General features: G+C 50.6%; 1 protein-coding gene across 1 annotated transcript in view; it reads right to left on the reverse strand.

Annotated features, from left to right (window-relative positions):
- The window catches only part of LOC106815522 (general transcription factor II-I repeat domain-containing protein 2-like), a gene marked incomplete at its 5' end in the record, with an annotated part of 5,794 nt that extends 411 nt beyond the window's left edge, over window positions 1-5,383 (reverse strand). The window contains 1 exon segment of the mRNA XM_014819987.1: window positions 4,633-5,383. Within this exon segment, the coding sequence (XP_014675473.1) occupies window positions 4,633-5,284 (652 nt within the window).
- Window positions 5,384-11,933: the final 6,550 nt, after the last annotated feature.

Here is an 11,933-nt window from a genome sequence, read left to right on the forward strand (position 1 = left end):
GTTAATGGTTTACTCGGTGAGGCTTGGCATGGGGTTGGAGCATCAGTAGATGATTAAACCACAGCAATGAAACATAACATAACCACAACAATGAGCAACCACTAAATCTTATCAGGAGTAAGATAATAGAAGAAGAATATGACACCGTTTTAACGCATTTTGCATAGTTTTCAACTTGTAAATATTCTATCAATATGATCACATATTGAATCTCGCCAGAAACGATTCAGGAAGATGATACTGACATGGAAGAGGAAGAGGTCAAGAAGTAGAGGAGTACGTCAGGGAGGAGGTCGAGGAGTACGTCAGAGAGGGAGCTAAGGGAGCACGTCAAAGGGGTACACAGAGACCACAAAGAGGACAAGAGAGATCTAGCGGCGTCTGGAAACTGATGATGATACCTCTATGGACTTCAGAAGATGATACTGACATGAGCATTTGTTTACAGATTGGATGATGAGCAGGCCTGTCTGTTGGTGATGGCGATGCTAGCCTGATCGCTAAAAAGTGAAGATGGGAAGAGGTCCAAGAAGTAGAGGAGTACTGGCAGAGAGGAGGTGGAGGAGAGTACGTTAGAGGGGTGGACAGAGAATACAAGAAAGACGCAGAGAGATTTGACATGGACATTTCTACAGATTGATGATCAGCCAGTCTCTTGTGGTTATGGCCATTCTAGCCCGATGCTGATAATAGTCAGATTGCTATAAATGGTGGTTGCCACGCCCGCCTGATTGCCATTGATGACAAGATCTCTGATGGTGGTGATAGTGTCACTAGCCGGATTGCCATTGATGACCCTTATTGGTGCATGATCATTTTCTGCTCGTTTGACAGTGCCGAGTCATACAGCATTGATATATCTGGCCTTATTGATATGTGGATGATGAGATGTCGCAGTCTCTTTGGTTCTGGTTGATAATGGGATGTCGGCAGCCTCCCCGGTTTCCGTTGATAATGGGACGTTAGGCCAGCCTCCCCGCGTTTCCGTTGATGATGGATGTCGGCAGTCTCCCCGGTTCCGCGTTGATGATGAGATGTCGGCAGCCTCCCCGGTTCCGTTGATGATGGGATGTTGGCAGTCTCTCCGGTTCCCGTTGATGATGGGATGTCGGCAGTCTCCCGGTTTCCGTTGTGATGAGATGTCGGCAGTCTCCCTGGTTCCCGTTGATGATTGGATGTTGCAGTCTGCTTCCGGTTATGATGGGATGTCGGCAGTCTCCCCGCGTTTCCGTGATTGTGCGGAGGTTGCGCAGGTCTCTTCCGTTACCCGTTCATGCATGGATGTTGGCCAGCCTCCCGTCTGGGTCCGGGAGGATGGGAGTGGCGCGCAGTGCTCCCCGTGTCGACCGGTCAGGATGGAGATGGGCAAGGCGCCCCGGTGTCCGGGTGAGGAGGGGAGGGTGCGGCCGCCGGGCCCGGGCAGGAGGGAGAGGGCGGCAGTCGCCGGGGCCCGGTGGAGGGAAGGGAGCGGCAGGCTCCCGGGCCCGGGGAGGAGGGGAGGGCGGCACGCGCCCCCGGGGCCGGGGATGAGGAGAGGGCGGCAGCGCGCCCGGGGCCGGGGAGGAGGGATGGCGGCAGGCGCCCGGGGGCCGGGGGGAGGGAGGGCGGCACGCGCCCCCGCGGCCGGGGAGGAGGGGAGGTGGGCAGCCGCCCCGGTGCCCGGGGAGTGATGGGAGGCGGCAGGCGCGCCGGCCCGGGGAGAGAGGGGAGGGCGCAGGGCCCGGGTCCCGGGGGAGCGGAGGGCGGCACGCGCCCCGCGGCCGGGAGGAGGAGATGGCGGCAGGGCCCGGGTCCGGGGAGGAGGGGATGGCGGCAGGCGCCCCGGGCCCGGGGAGGAGTGATGAGGGCCGGAGGGCGCCCCGGGGGCCGGGGAGGAGGGAGGGCGGCAGGCGCCCGGGGGCCGGAGGAGGGAGGGGCAGCCGCCCGGGGGCGGGGAGAGGGGAGGGCGGCCAGCGCGCCCAGGGGCCGGTGAGGAGGGGAGGGCGGCAGGGTCCCCCCGCGGGCCCGGGAGGATGGAGGGCTGCAGCCGCCCCGGGTGTCCGTGGATGAGGGGAGGGTAGGCAGGCGCGCCGCGGGCCCGGGGAGGAGGGGAGGGCGCAGGCGCCCCGCGGGGACCGGGAGGAGGGGAGGGCGGCAGGCGCCCGGGGCCGGGGCAGGCAGGGTGGACCCAGGGGGAGGGTACCCAGGCGGGCGGGGAGGCAGGGGCCCCAAGGGGGCCGCGGGCGCGGCAGGGGACCTGCCGGGCGAAGAGAGGCCCACCGCGGGCCGGGGGGCGGCCAGAGAGCGGCGGGGCCCCAGGAGGAGCCGCCACGTCGAGAGCCAAAGGGGGGAAGCCCAGCCGCGAACGCGGAGGAGACGCGACGCGGGTGGGGGCGCGCGCGGGGCGGCCGCCGAGAAAAACCGCGCCACAAGCGGAGGGGCGCGAAGGCGTCCGACGCGAGAACGCGACCGCCTGGGGAGCGGGAGCGGGAACAAGAGTGAAGGCAGGCAGCAGGAAAACAGCGGCAGGGCAGGGAGATAGGCTGGGACGCGACGCGGGGCGACGGGCGGGTGGCGCGAGCGCACAGGACAAGACACAACGATGTACCGGGAACGGGAAACACGGCGGGATCAGAGGGATCGAGGCCACAGGCGGCCCACGGATGGGGGGGGAGGGGGGGTACCACAAAAGAGAGGAGGCGGAGAGCAAACGACTGGCGAGAGGAGGCGTGAGCAAGACGGGGGGCAAAAACCAGGGGGCGGGAAGAGGAAGCGCGCGGCGCGAAGGACAAGGAGGAGGAAGGGCCGGAGGTCAGGGAACCGGGGGGGAGTCAGACAAGGAGTCCAAAAAGGGAAGGGGCGCGGGGAAGGAGACAAAGGAAAAGAGCCAGGGGAGCGGGACATGGGGACGTGGGGGGAGGGAGGACAGGGCAGGGAGGAAAGCAAGGGCGAGTGCAGTAGCGGCCGGGAACTTGGGGTGAGGAGCGCAATGCGGAGGGGGGGAGAGGAAACCACATCACAAGGAGCGGGGAACGAAGTCGTGGCGACGGGCGACACATAAGAGGAGGGGGAAGACGAGGAGGAGCAAGGGAGACGCAGCAGAAAAGGCAGCCAGCTGAGCAGGGACGGCGAGGGTGACAGGGACAAAGGGGGAGAGAGCGGGGCGACGGGAGGCAGGTACGTACAAGCAGGGCGAAGGGGGGAGGAAGGGGGCGCACCAGCAAAAACAGGGCGGCGGGGGCGCCGACGGGGTCAGACGCGAAAGCCCCCAGACGGGCGGGGAGGGGGGGGCGGGGGCAAAGGGTGGAGCAGTCCAAGGGGGAAGAGAGAGACAGAAAAAGGGAACGAGAGAATAAGCAGAAGAGAGCAGAAGCATGATACCATAGAGGAGAAGGAGGAGAAGTGAGGGAGCGAGCAACAAAGGCGAACAGAGAGAGGGGGACCAGGGGGGGCGAGGCAAGACGCGAGGCGAGGAAAGAGAGAGAAAGAGGAGGAGCGGACAACGGGAAAAGGCGGAAACCAGGGGCAGGAGGGGCGAAGGAAGAACCGGGGCCCGGGGGATGAGAGAGGCGGGGGCAGGAGGATGGAGGCAGCGGGCGACCGTGGGGCAGAGAAAACAACGAGGGCCCGACGAGGCCCGACGCGGCGGAAGAAGGGCGGGGGAAAAAAGCGGGAGGGGCGCGAAAACGGAGCGAGGAGCAGGCCGGGACGGACGGGTCGCGCGAAGGGGGAGGTAACGGCGGTAACCGCGCGGGTGCGGCAAGGAGGGACAAAGGGAAGGAAGGACGGCGGGGAGGGAGGGCCAGGAGGGAGGACCCCCAGCGGGCCGCACCGCACGCCACCGCACGGAGAGGAGAGGAAACGCGGGGAGTCTGATGACGGGAGGCAGCTCCACGAGGGCGGACACAGCGGCGACCGGAAGCAAACACACGGCGCCACAGGGGGCGGCCGTACACGCCGCCCACACGAGAGCGAGGCACAGGTAACGGACGAAGCGGGCCGCAAGAGGAGGGCACGTCAGAGGATGGGCAGAGGGGCGGAGGGGGCGTCGGGCGGGAGACCGGGCGCACCAAGGCGGGCGGCGACCGCACGGGGAGACAAGACCAGCACAGTGCAACAGAGAGGGACAGACCCCACCGGACACAGAGGACTGGACGCCGAGACCGACCAGCGCCGGGCAGACAGGCGGCAGCGGGCATAGGGGAACAGCGGGGGAGGACGCGACGCGGAGGGGGGAACTGCCGGTACGGCGCAGAAAGAGAGGCAGCGATCGGGCCCGAAAGGAACGGCGCAAGTCTGGGCCGGCGCGGCGGGGGCGCGGGGAGAGGGGGACGGGTGCAGGGGCAGCCCATCCCGGGGGGGGGAGGAGGGGGTAGGGAGGCGGGGACAAGGCCCAGGCGGGGGGAGGCCAGAGGGCCTGGGGCAGACGAAGACAAGGGATAGGAAGGGAGGAGACCCCGGGGGAGGGGAACCGCCGCCGCGCCAAGAACGGAGAGGCAGCGCTGGGCCAGCAGCGAAAGGTCAAGGAGGCACGGCCAAAGAGGAGGGGGCAAAACGGGCGGCACGGGCGAAAAAGAAGGGGGCCAAAAGGGGGGCGGACCGGCAAACAGAACCAGGGACCAACAGGCACAGATGAGAGCCGACGGGCTAAGAAAACATTGTTCTCCAATTGACTTTTCCAAAGAAGCAGCTTGGCTTCAAACGACTTGATATCACCAAAGAGATTGTGAACGAGTTTGTCCTTTCCCTGCATAGACACATTCAACTGATTCAACTTTTCAGTAATGTCGACCAAGAAGGCAAAGTCGCAGAGCCACTGTTCGTCGGAGAATTCCAGTAGAGGCCTTCCTTTCGACTCCATGAACTGTGCAATTTCTTCTCTCAGCTCCCACACCCGTTTCAGAGTGCGCCCTCTACTCAGCCATCTCACTTGAGAAAAGTACAGAACGTCTTTGTAATTCGCAGCCAATTCCTCCAGAAGTTCTTTGAATTGGCGATGATTCACTGCCCGAGCACGGATGAAATTCACAGTTGATATTATTTTAGCCATGATTTCCTGGAAACCAATGACCTTCGTGCACAAAGATTCTTGGTGTATGATACAGTGGCACCATATCAACGTTTGGGGAATGTTTCTGGTTTGGAGCTCTTTCTTTAACATGCCTTGAAATCCTTTCTGCTCCCCGACCATTGCAGGTGCACCATCTGTGGCAATTCCAACGAGTTTTTCATAATTCAGATTCGCTTTCTTCATTGCTGAATCACACTCCTGAAAAACGTCCTTTCCAGTACAAGTGTCTTTCATGGGGCACAGAGCAAGAAGTTCCTCAGTTATATTGAACTCATCATCAACACCTCGCACAAAAATGGCCAGCTGAGCAGTATCTGAAATGTCCGTGCTCTCCTAGGCTTTATGACTCAACATGCTTGTCAATACGATTAACTGGCTGTTAAGTAACTCTGTACTGCTTTACAGGTTGTACAGTAGTACTGTTATTTTTTTCCGGTAAATTTGTAAAAATTAACGAAAGTCGTGGTTTCATCACATTCTCCAAAACCTTTCGCGGGCCGGATTGAACCACTCCGCGGGCCGGATCCGGCCCGCGGTCCGGACTTTCCCGGGCACTGGTCTATACAATCAATTAGAATTCATCAAAATGACAAAAAAAGAAAATTGGGAGTTGAATAAAAGTATTTTGAGAAATGTCAACATCAACTACTACTATTAGACTAACAATACTTAGCTCTAGTAACTAAAGCTCGTGTACTGCTGCCGCTGGCCGCAGCGGCAGCCGTACGCGGGCTATAGTTACTAGAGCTAAACGCTACTACACTTCAAGTACGTGCTCACTGCTCACTTTCCAATCTGTCAACCCTGAGTTCTAATTCTCTCAATTCCATTTGTTGACGTTTCTCAAAATACTTTAATTCAATTTCTAATTTTCTTTTTCTCATTTTCATGAACTCTACTTGAACATTAACTAGATCCTGCTGTGTAAAACGCCTTTTGCTGTCCATGCTTCTTGCTGCTGGTGTAGCTGGTGGGTGTATTTCGACTGGCAACTCATAATCTAGATAATCTTCCCCCTCTCCATCATACATTAAGTAGTTGCCATATCTTCTCCTTTTGCATCTGAAGCATAGAGTTTTTATTGATAAAGTCGGGAAGACAAATTCTATTTTTAGTTCGACTGTTTCACATCATAGGACTTGAAAGGTAACTTCGAAGGTAACTTGTCGCTAGATAGGCATGTGCCTCAGCTGTTTCATGAGATTTTTGTCACATGTTGTCTGGCATTTTATAAACCTCAATGACATAGAGACAATTATTTATCCATTTATTCAATAGTATATATAATGTATATACTATATATGTATTAATGTTATTGATGTTATTGAGTTATTGTTATTGCTATTGATGTTATTGACTCACTGTAATTATTATTGAGTTGTGATTTACCCATTAGCATACAATATTACAGTATTACTATTCTAATGATTCAGTCACCTTCCTAATAAAGCTTGGATAGCAGATAGATTTTTCGACGTTCAATTGCGTGCGCACAATTAAAAAATTTTGTTCATACGAAGTATTCAATTGCAATTTTATGTGGTATAACATTTATTCTTAAGTGCTTTTGGACTGGGTTAGTAAGTAAAATATCCTATGTCAAGTAGAACTATATTTAGCTACATTTTTTCTGAATTCGGTGTCTATAGTATGCTATTTAATATGCTACATAATTTTCTGTGTGGCATCTTCAAGATATTAACTTCAATTCAACCTATTAGCAAAAACAAATTAAATTGGGCTTATAACCGCACTCACTGAGTGTGATGTAACCACACTAAGTATAATGATTAATGTAACTTAAATTTAATTACTGCACACTGAGAATTACTGTTCTATAATGTAACCGCATACATTAACCCGTAGTATGAGCGCTGCTGTCTGGGTAAGACTAAGACCGAGTAAGCCTAAGAGAACAGAGTAAAAGTAGAGTTAGTAGAGTAAGAGTAGAGTTAGAGTAAGACTAGGAGTAAGAATAACAATAACAGTAACAGTAACAGTAACAGTAACAGTAACAGTAACAGTAACAGTAACAGTAACAGTAACAGTAACAGTAACAGTAACAGCAACAGCAACAGCAACAGTAACAGTAACAGTAACAGTAACAGTAACTAAAGAGTAAGAGTAACAGTGACAGTACTGGTATTACACCTACGGCTATACTCTACAACAAAACTCATAATGTCTAGGCCTACAGCTATACAATATAACTCTGCATAGGCTAGAGAAGCCTTGATCTTTAGGAATAAGATCCTATCTTATGTTATCGTGATGTTATTGTGGATACAGTAATTACAACGTACTTTATTCCTGCTTCTGAATGTTGCTGCTGCGCTGCGATGCGTTTAGACTGGTACCCGCTCCCACCTCGTTTATTCGATGGGGGTAACGATTACTCGATCGAGTAAACGAGGTGGGAGCGGGTATTATAGTCTACGATGCGTTTCTATGCATTGACCTTTGACATTATACCCATCATGCGTTGCAATGTTGACAGACGATATAAACATTGCAGAAACGGCGGTGATGCCATTCAATACCTAGCAAAGGCTAAACTAGCTGAAATAGGCTGGCCATAAATCTATGATGACTTAGTTTGTTCGTTCTTGTGATGTATTCACATAGATTTATTGTGAAATAAAACCAAGCATAAGAAACAAAACGGACAATGCGGTCGCATCATTACTCTGGTCCTTCTCCGGGTTCCACAACTGGCGCCATCTAGTATGGGCAATATTGATATAATAAAACAATACATTACATCCCCTTCCTGGTGGATTTTAACTGAATCAGCTTCCTTATAGTCACTCACTGGATAACCTTTGATATTGGTTTCACAAAAAATTACACGAATAATTAACGCAATAACTATTAATCAACTTTGGACTATTTGCTCAAACACAAACTACTGTCTTAGAGCCTGATGCTCATACAGATTAACACTGACGGTTAACTCATCCCCTACAATCATAAACTGGAAATTATATTTCACAAATTGCTGTAAGCTGTCTGCTTTCACAACATTCTCATCCACTACAGTCAAACTCTAAAGATCAAGTCTCTCTGGAGCCTTTCTCATCCGGGTTGATTGCCTTAGGGGAATAGGAGGTGATGACCTATCTGTATCAAAAGGTGACGTCGGAGGGTTCACAGTCAACTTCAATGGGGTGTCTATGTGCCACTATGTGCCGTCTATGTGTCAATGTTATCAGCTCGTGGTAACTGATTAGGCATTAAATGGGACTGCGGAACAGCCCGATCAACACCAAAGCGATCATACAACTCCTCGTCCCTTGTGATCTCACAGTCTCTCTCCATGCCTACTCCCATATCACTCGGGATTTTCTTAAAGAATGAAGAGTTTCTAGTCACAGAATGCTGCCCATCTGATGCAGATATCATACTACCCTTCTTCTGAGTAATGGTTAGTGGTGTGATTTGATATGGGCGCAGGTACTTCAGATGATGGTGTTGGGCGTGTTCAATGTCGAATTCACTGACTTTCTTCGGGTATGGTGAAGGTAACGCTTACCCATAAAGATATGTCCAAAGAAAACATGCTTGTAGCACGAACTTGACCTTCAACAGGTTTACACGCGAGTTGCCTATCGTCGGGCGCTGTAAACCATTCGAAGACGCGGTCGTGTTCTTAACAGTTCTTCCCCAAATAGATGGGTATCACTGATTATCTTGCACTGTTGCACTGATGACGTACTGACATCTTCTGAAAAGATTTTGACTGAGCAATGACATAAACCAAAGTTCAAAGTTTATAACGCCATAATCGATGAGATGAGAAGTGGTGAGATGGACGTGACAGTTGAGGTATATGACTCTGGTGTGTAGCCTGCTGAGGTACTTACTTAAACACTTTGCAGCCATTCAGGTAAATACAATGTCTCAATGGGTACGTTGACTGGGACGGGTTACGACTTATTGCGTTGACCCGTCACTGCTCGCATGTGGACGATGCGATAATCTGTACCTGTGGCTTTGCGACGACAATAATAGGTAATAGTCAAGGTGTTGGCCTTCGCTCGTTCTATTAGTGTTCGCCCTTTACAGTTCTTCCTAGTTTCTGTTCGACTTTGTCTTTGCTGACGTTGAAGGGTTCGTCGATAGTGTTGTGCGATGGTTTAGATCGATTCAATCGACAACACACTTAGACTGGATCACATTTGCATGTTCCCATCCAGGCGGGTCACTGTGGGGAATTGCATCATAAATGTCGGTGTCAGATGCGATTTTTGGTCAGACACACTGTTTGACTAGATGTGATCGAGGGTTTAATTTGAGATGCTTTACCAAACTCAAAAGTGATGCTTGGTCTATTCGACACAAGAATGTATCTATACTGACATTCGGGATGCGCGATCAGTTTGGAATTTCCCAGGTTAGATTGAAAGTGGTTCTGGTGATATGTATGGGTACACTCTCGAAAGTTGGTGTGTAGTTCGGCTTAACTATTTTGGTTCTTTACTGCGAGATAATCTGTTGCGTTTCAAACATTACACGATGCCGAATCAGTATTCTCGCACATGAGGTGTGGCGCTATGATAACACTGAACAGTGGTTTTTCACGGACCAGTCTATGTTGGTAGTGTCAGTAAGAGAATGTGTACCGTGCTCATCATGTTATTATGACACTGAATCACTGATGCCTGGAATTTAGATCGCTGGTCTTTTATTTCAGATGCGTTTCCCTATCTCCTGCACGCGCTCGGTGTCTGATTTGGTCTGTCTCGCTCGCTGAATGATTCGTCCTGTGATTGCAGATTGTGCAGCTGGCGTTTTGCTCGACACTCCTTGCAAATGATGGATGATTTTCCTCACTGTATGACAAGTTTTCTCCTTCGGAGGACCTGTTTTTGATGTGGGTACAAAGCCGCGCAAGCCACAGTGTGGTGGTTTCGCTGTTTGTCAGGCTTAATTGAATCTGCGTGATAATTAGGCATAGGCGATGTACTTGTTTTCTGGATGACGGTGGGTTGCTGTCATGGCAGGTGAGTCTCTCGCATTCATTCTTGAAAATGTTCTTGACAGTTTCATCGCGGAGTCGTTTTTAAGTTTGCTTAATGGTTAGCCTCATGTTCGATTGCCTTTTGCTTAGGCGGCGAGCTTGAGTGCCTTGTAAATTGGTCAGTCTGATCTCGACAGTTGTTGTCTTGACCACACTTCTTAGCAGGATCTGCCTGCCGGTATGAAATTCTGTCATGGATTCATAGTTTATTTAATTCTTTTTTTTTCTTTTTTATTATTATTCTGTGTATTCTTTGAGAAAGATTATACATGTCGTGGTTTGCTACTACTTTAGAGGGGTCGATGTAGTCGGCCATCGTTTTATGGATTCGGTTAGCTTATATATTTGTAGCTTCTGTTCACCGCAGGCTGGTTCTGTATGATCAATGTATCGATAGGGCCATGCTGCTCACATTTAGTGCAGGAAATGAGCTTGACGCCTCATTCAGGATCTGGTGACTGCATGGCTGTAAAACATGTTGCCAGTTCTTAATATATCTCAACGGTTGTGCCGGTAGCGGATCGCATTTGAGAAATCTTGGCGCGCTCCGTCTTCGTACGGTGACGGATTAACGAAAACGGAATAAGATGGTTAGGTTAGTACGACGCTTCTTCGTATTCACACCTAACTTATCGTGTGTGTTCATGATCGATCTTCGTCGCATTTGTTGATGTATTCAATCGATTTTATTGGTGAAATAACAAGCTATAGAACAAAAGGACAGTGCGGTCGCGATCATATACTCTGGTCCGTTCGGGTTGCCACAACTGGCGCATCTTGTATGGGCATAGTGATATTATAAAACAATCATTACGTCTATGATATTTCTACTTAGCAGTAGTAGATTACTACTGTCGTAGTAATTATACTAGTAATTTTACTAGTATATAGTATATGCCTACGCGAATGTTGAACTTGAAGTAGCGAACGATCAGCGTTATCCGTCCCGGATCGCTCCACGATACCGCTGTTTATCTGAAGTGGTATTTTGTTGTTATTAGGTCGATCTCTTCGTGGGGCCGGACCACCTCCTGTTTGTTATCAATCTTTCTTTTTGGGTGCCGAAACACAATTCTCCCACTGTAAATTTACGTCCCCCCTTGCCCCGATCCCCGATCGCCAACTCAATGCGTGCTGGTTTATCTCGCGATTTCTGTCATTACTGTTTTGCTTGTTAGTATATTGTTTGTTAGTTCCGATGTCGACATCTTGTTAACTCGTTAAAGTTCTTATAGCATGCCTTTTCTGCCTAAAAAATGGGTGATCGCGTTCGTCATTCCTGCTTCGTTTACTTATCGAGTTTAGCTTGTTCGTCTGTGCTGGGATCTGTTCTATTGTTATGAGTATTGGATTATGGGAATACTAACTCTGATGTTAAAGGTATTTACTCTGAGTATGGGGTTGACTCCGATTTATCATGTTTTGAAACCAAATTTAATCGGAGTGTTACTTACTTAGGTTAGGTGACGTTTAATCAGAGTTACGTTAATAGGGTTAAAGGTTCATCCACGACTGTGGACCGGGTACCAGATATTTTCCGTAACATGGTAGGAGGCTCTGGTTCAGAACTGTTGTTGTCTCCTGTCCAGTTTTTATTCGTATGTCTCCTTTATTTATTTAGTATAGCTGGGACCACGTAAGCGCGGCTTAGTTGACATGTGATGGAAGTGTTCAGTAAGTGTATGTGTAAAGTGTTATATAGAGATTATTTGTTGCAAATGTTTTTTTTTGGTTAAGATGTCAATAGAATACTGATGTACGGAATCATGCTTACACGGTAACACGTAGATTAACAGTGGTGCTTTGGCAAGGTACACGTGAAATAACACAACACATACAACAACACGCGAACACACACACCAA

This window comes from Priapulus caudatus, unplaced genomic scaffold (genome assembly GCF_000485595.1).
Source record: "Priapulus caudatus unplaced genomic scaffold, Priapulus_caudatus-5.0.1 Scaffold1137, whole genome shotgun sequence".
NCBI classification, from domain to species: Eukaryota; Metazoa; Priapulida; class Priapulimorpha; order Priapulimorphida; family Priapulidae; genus Priapulus; species Priapulus caudatus.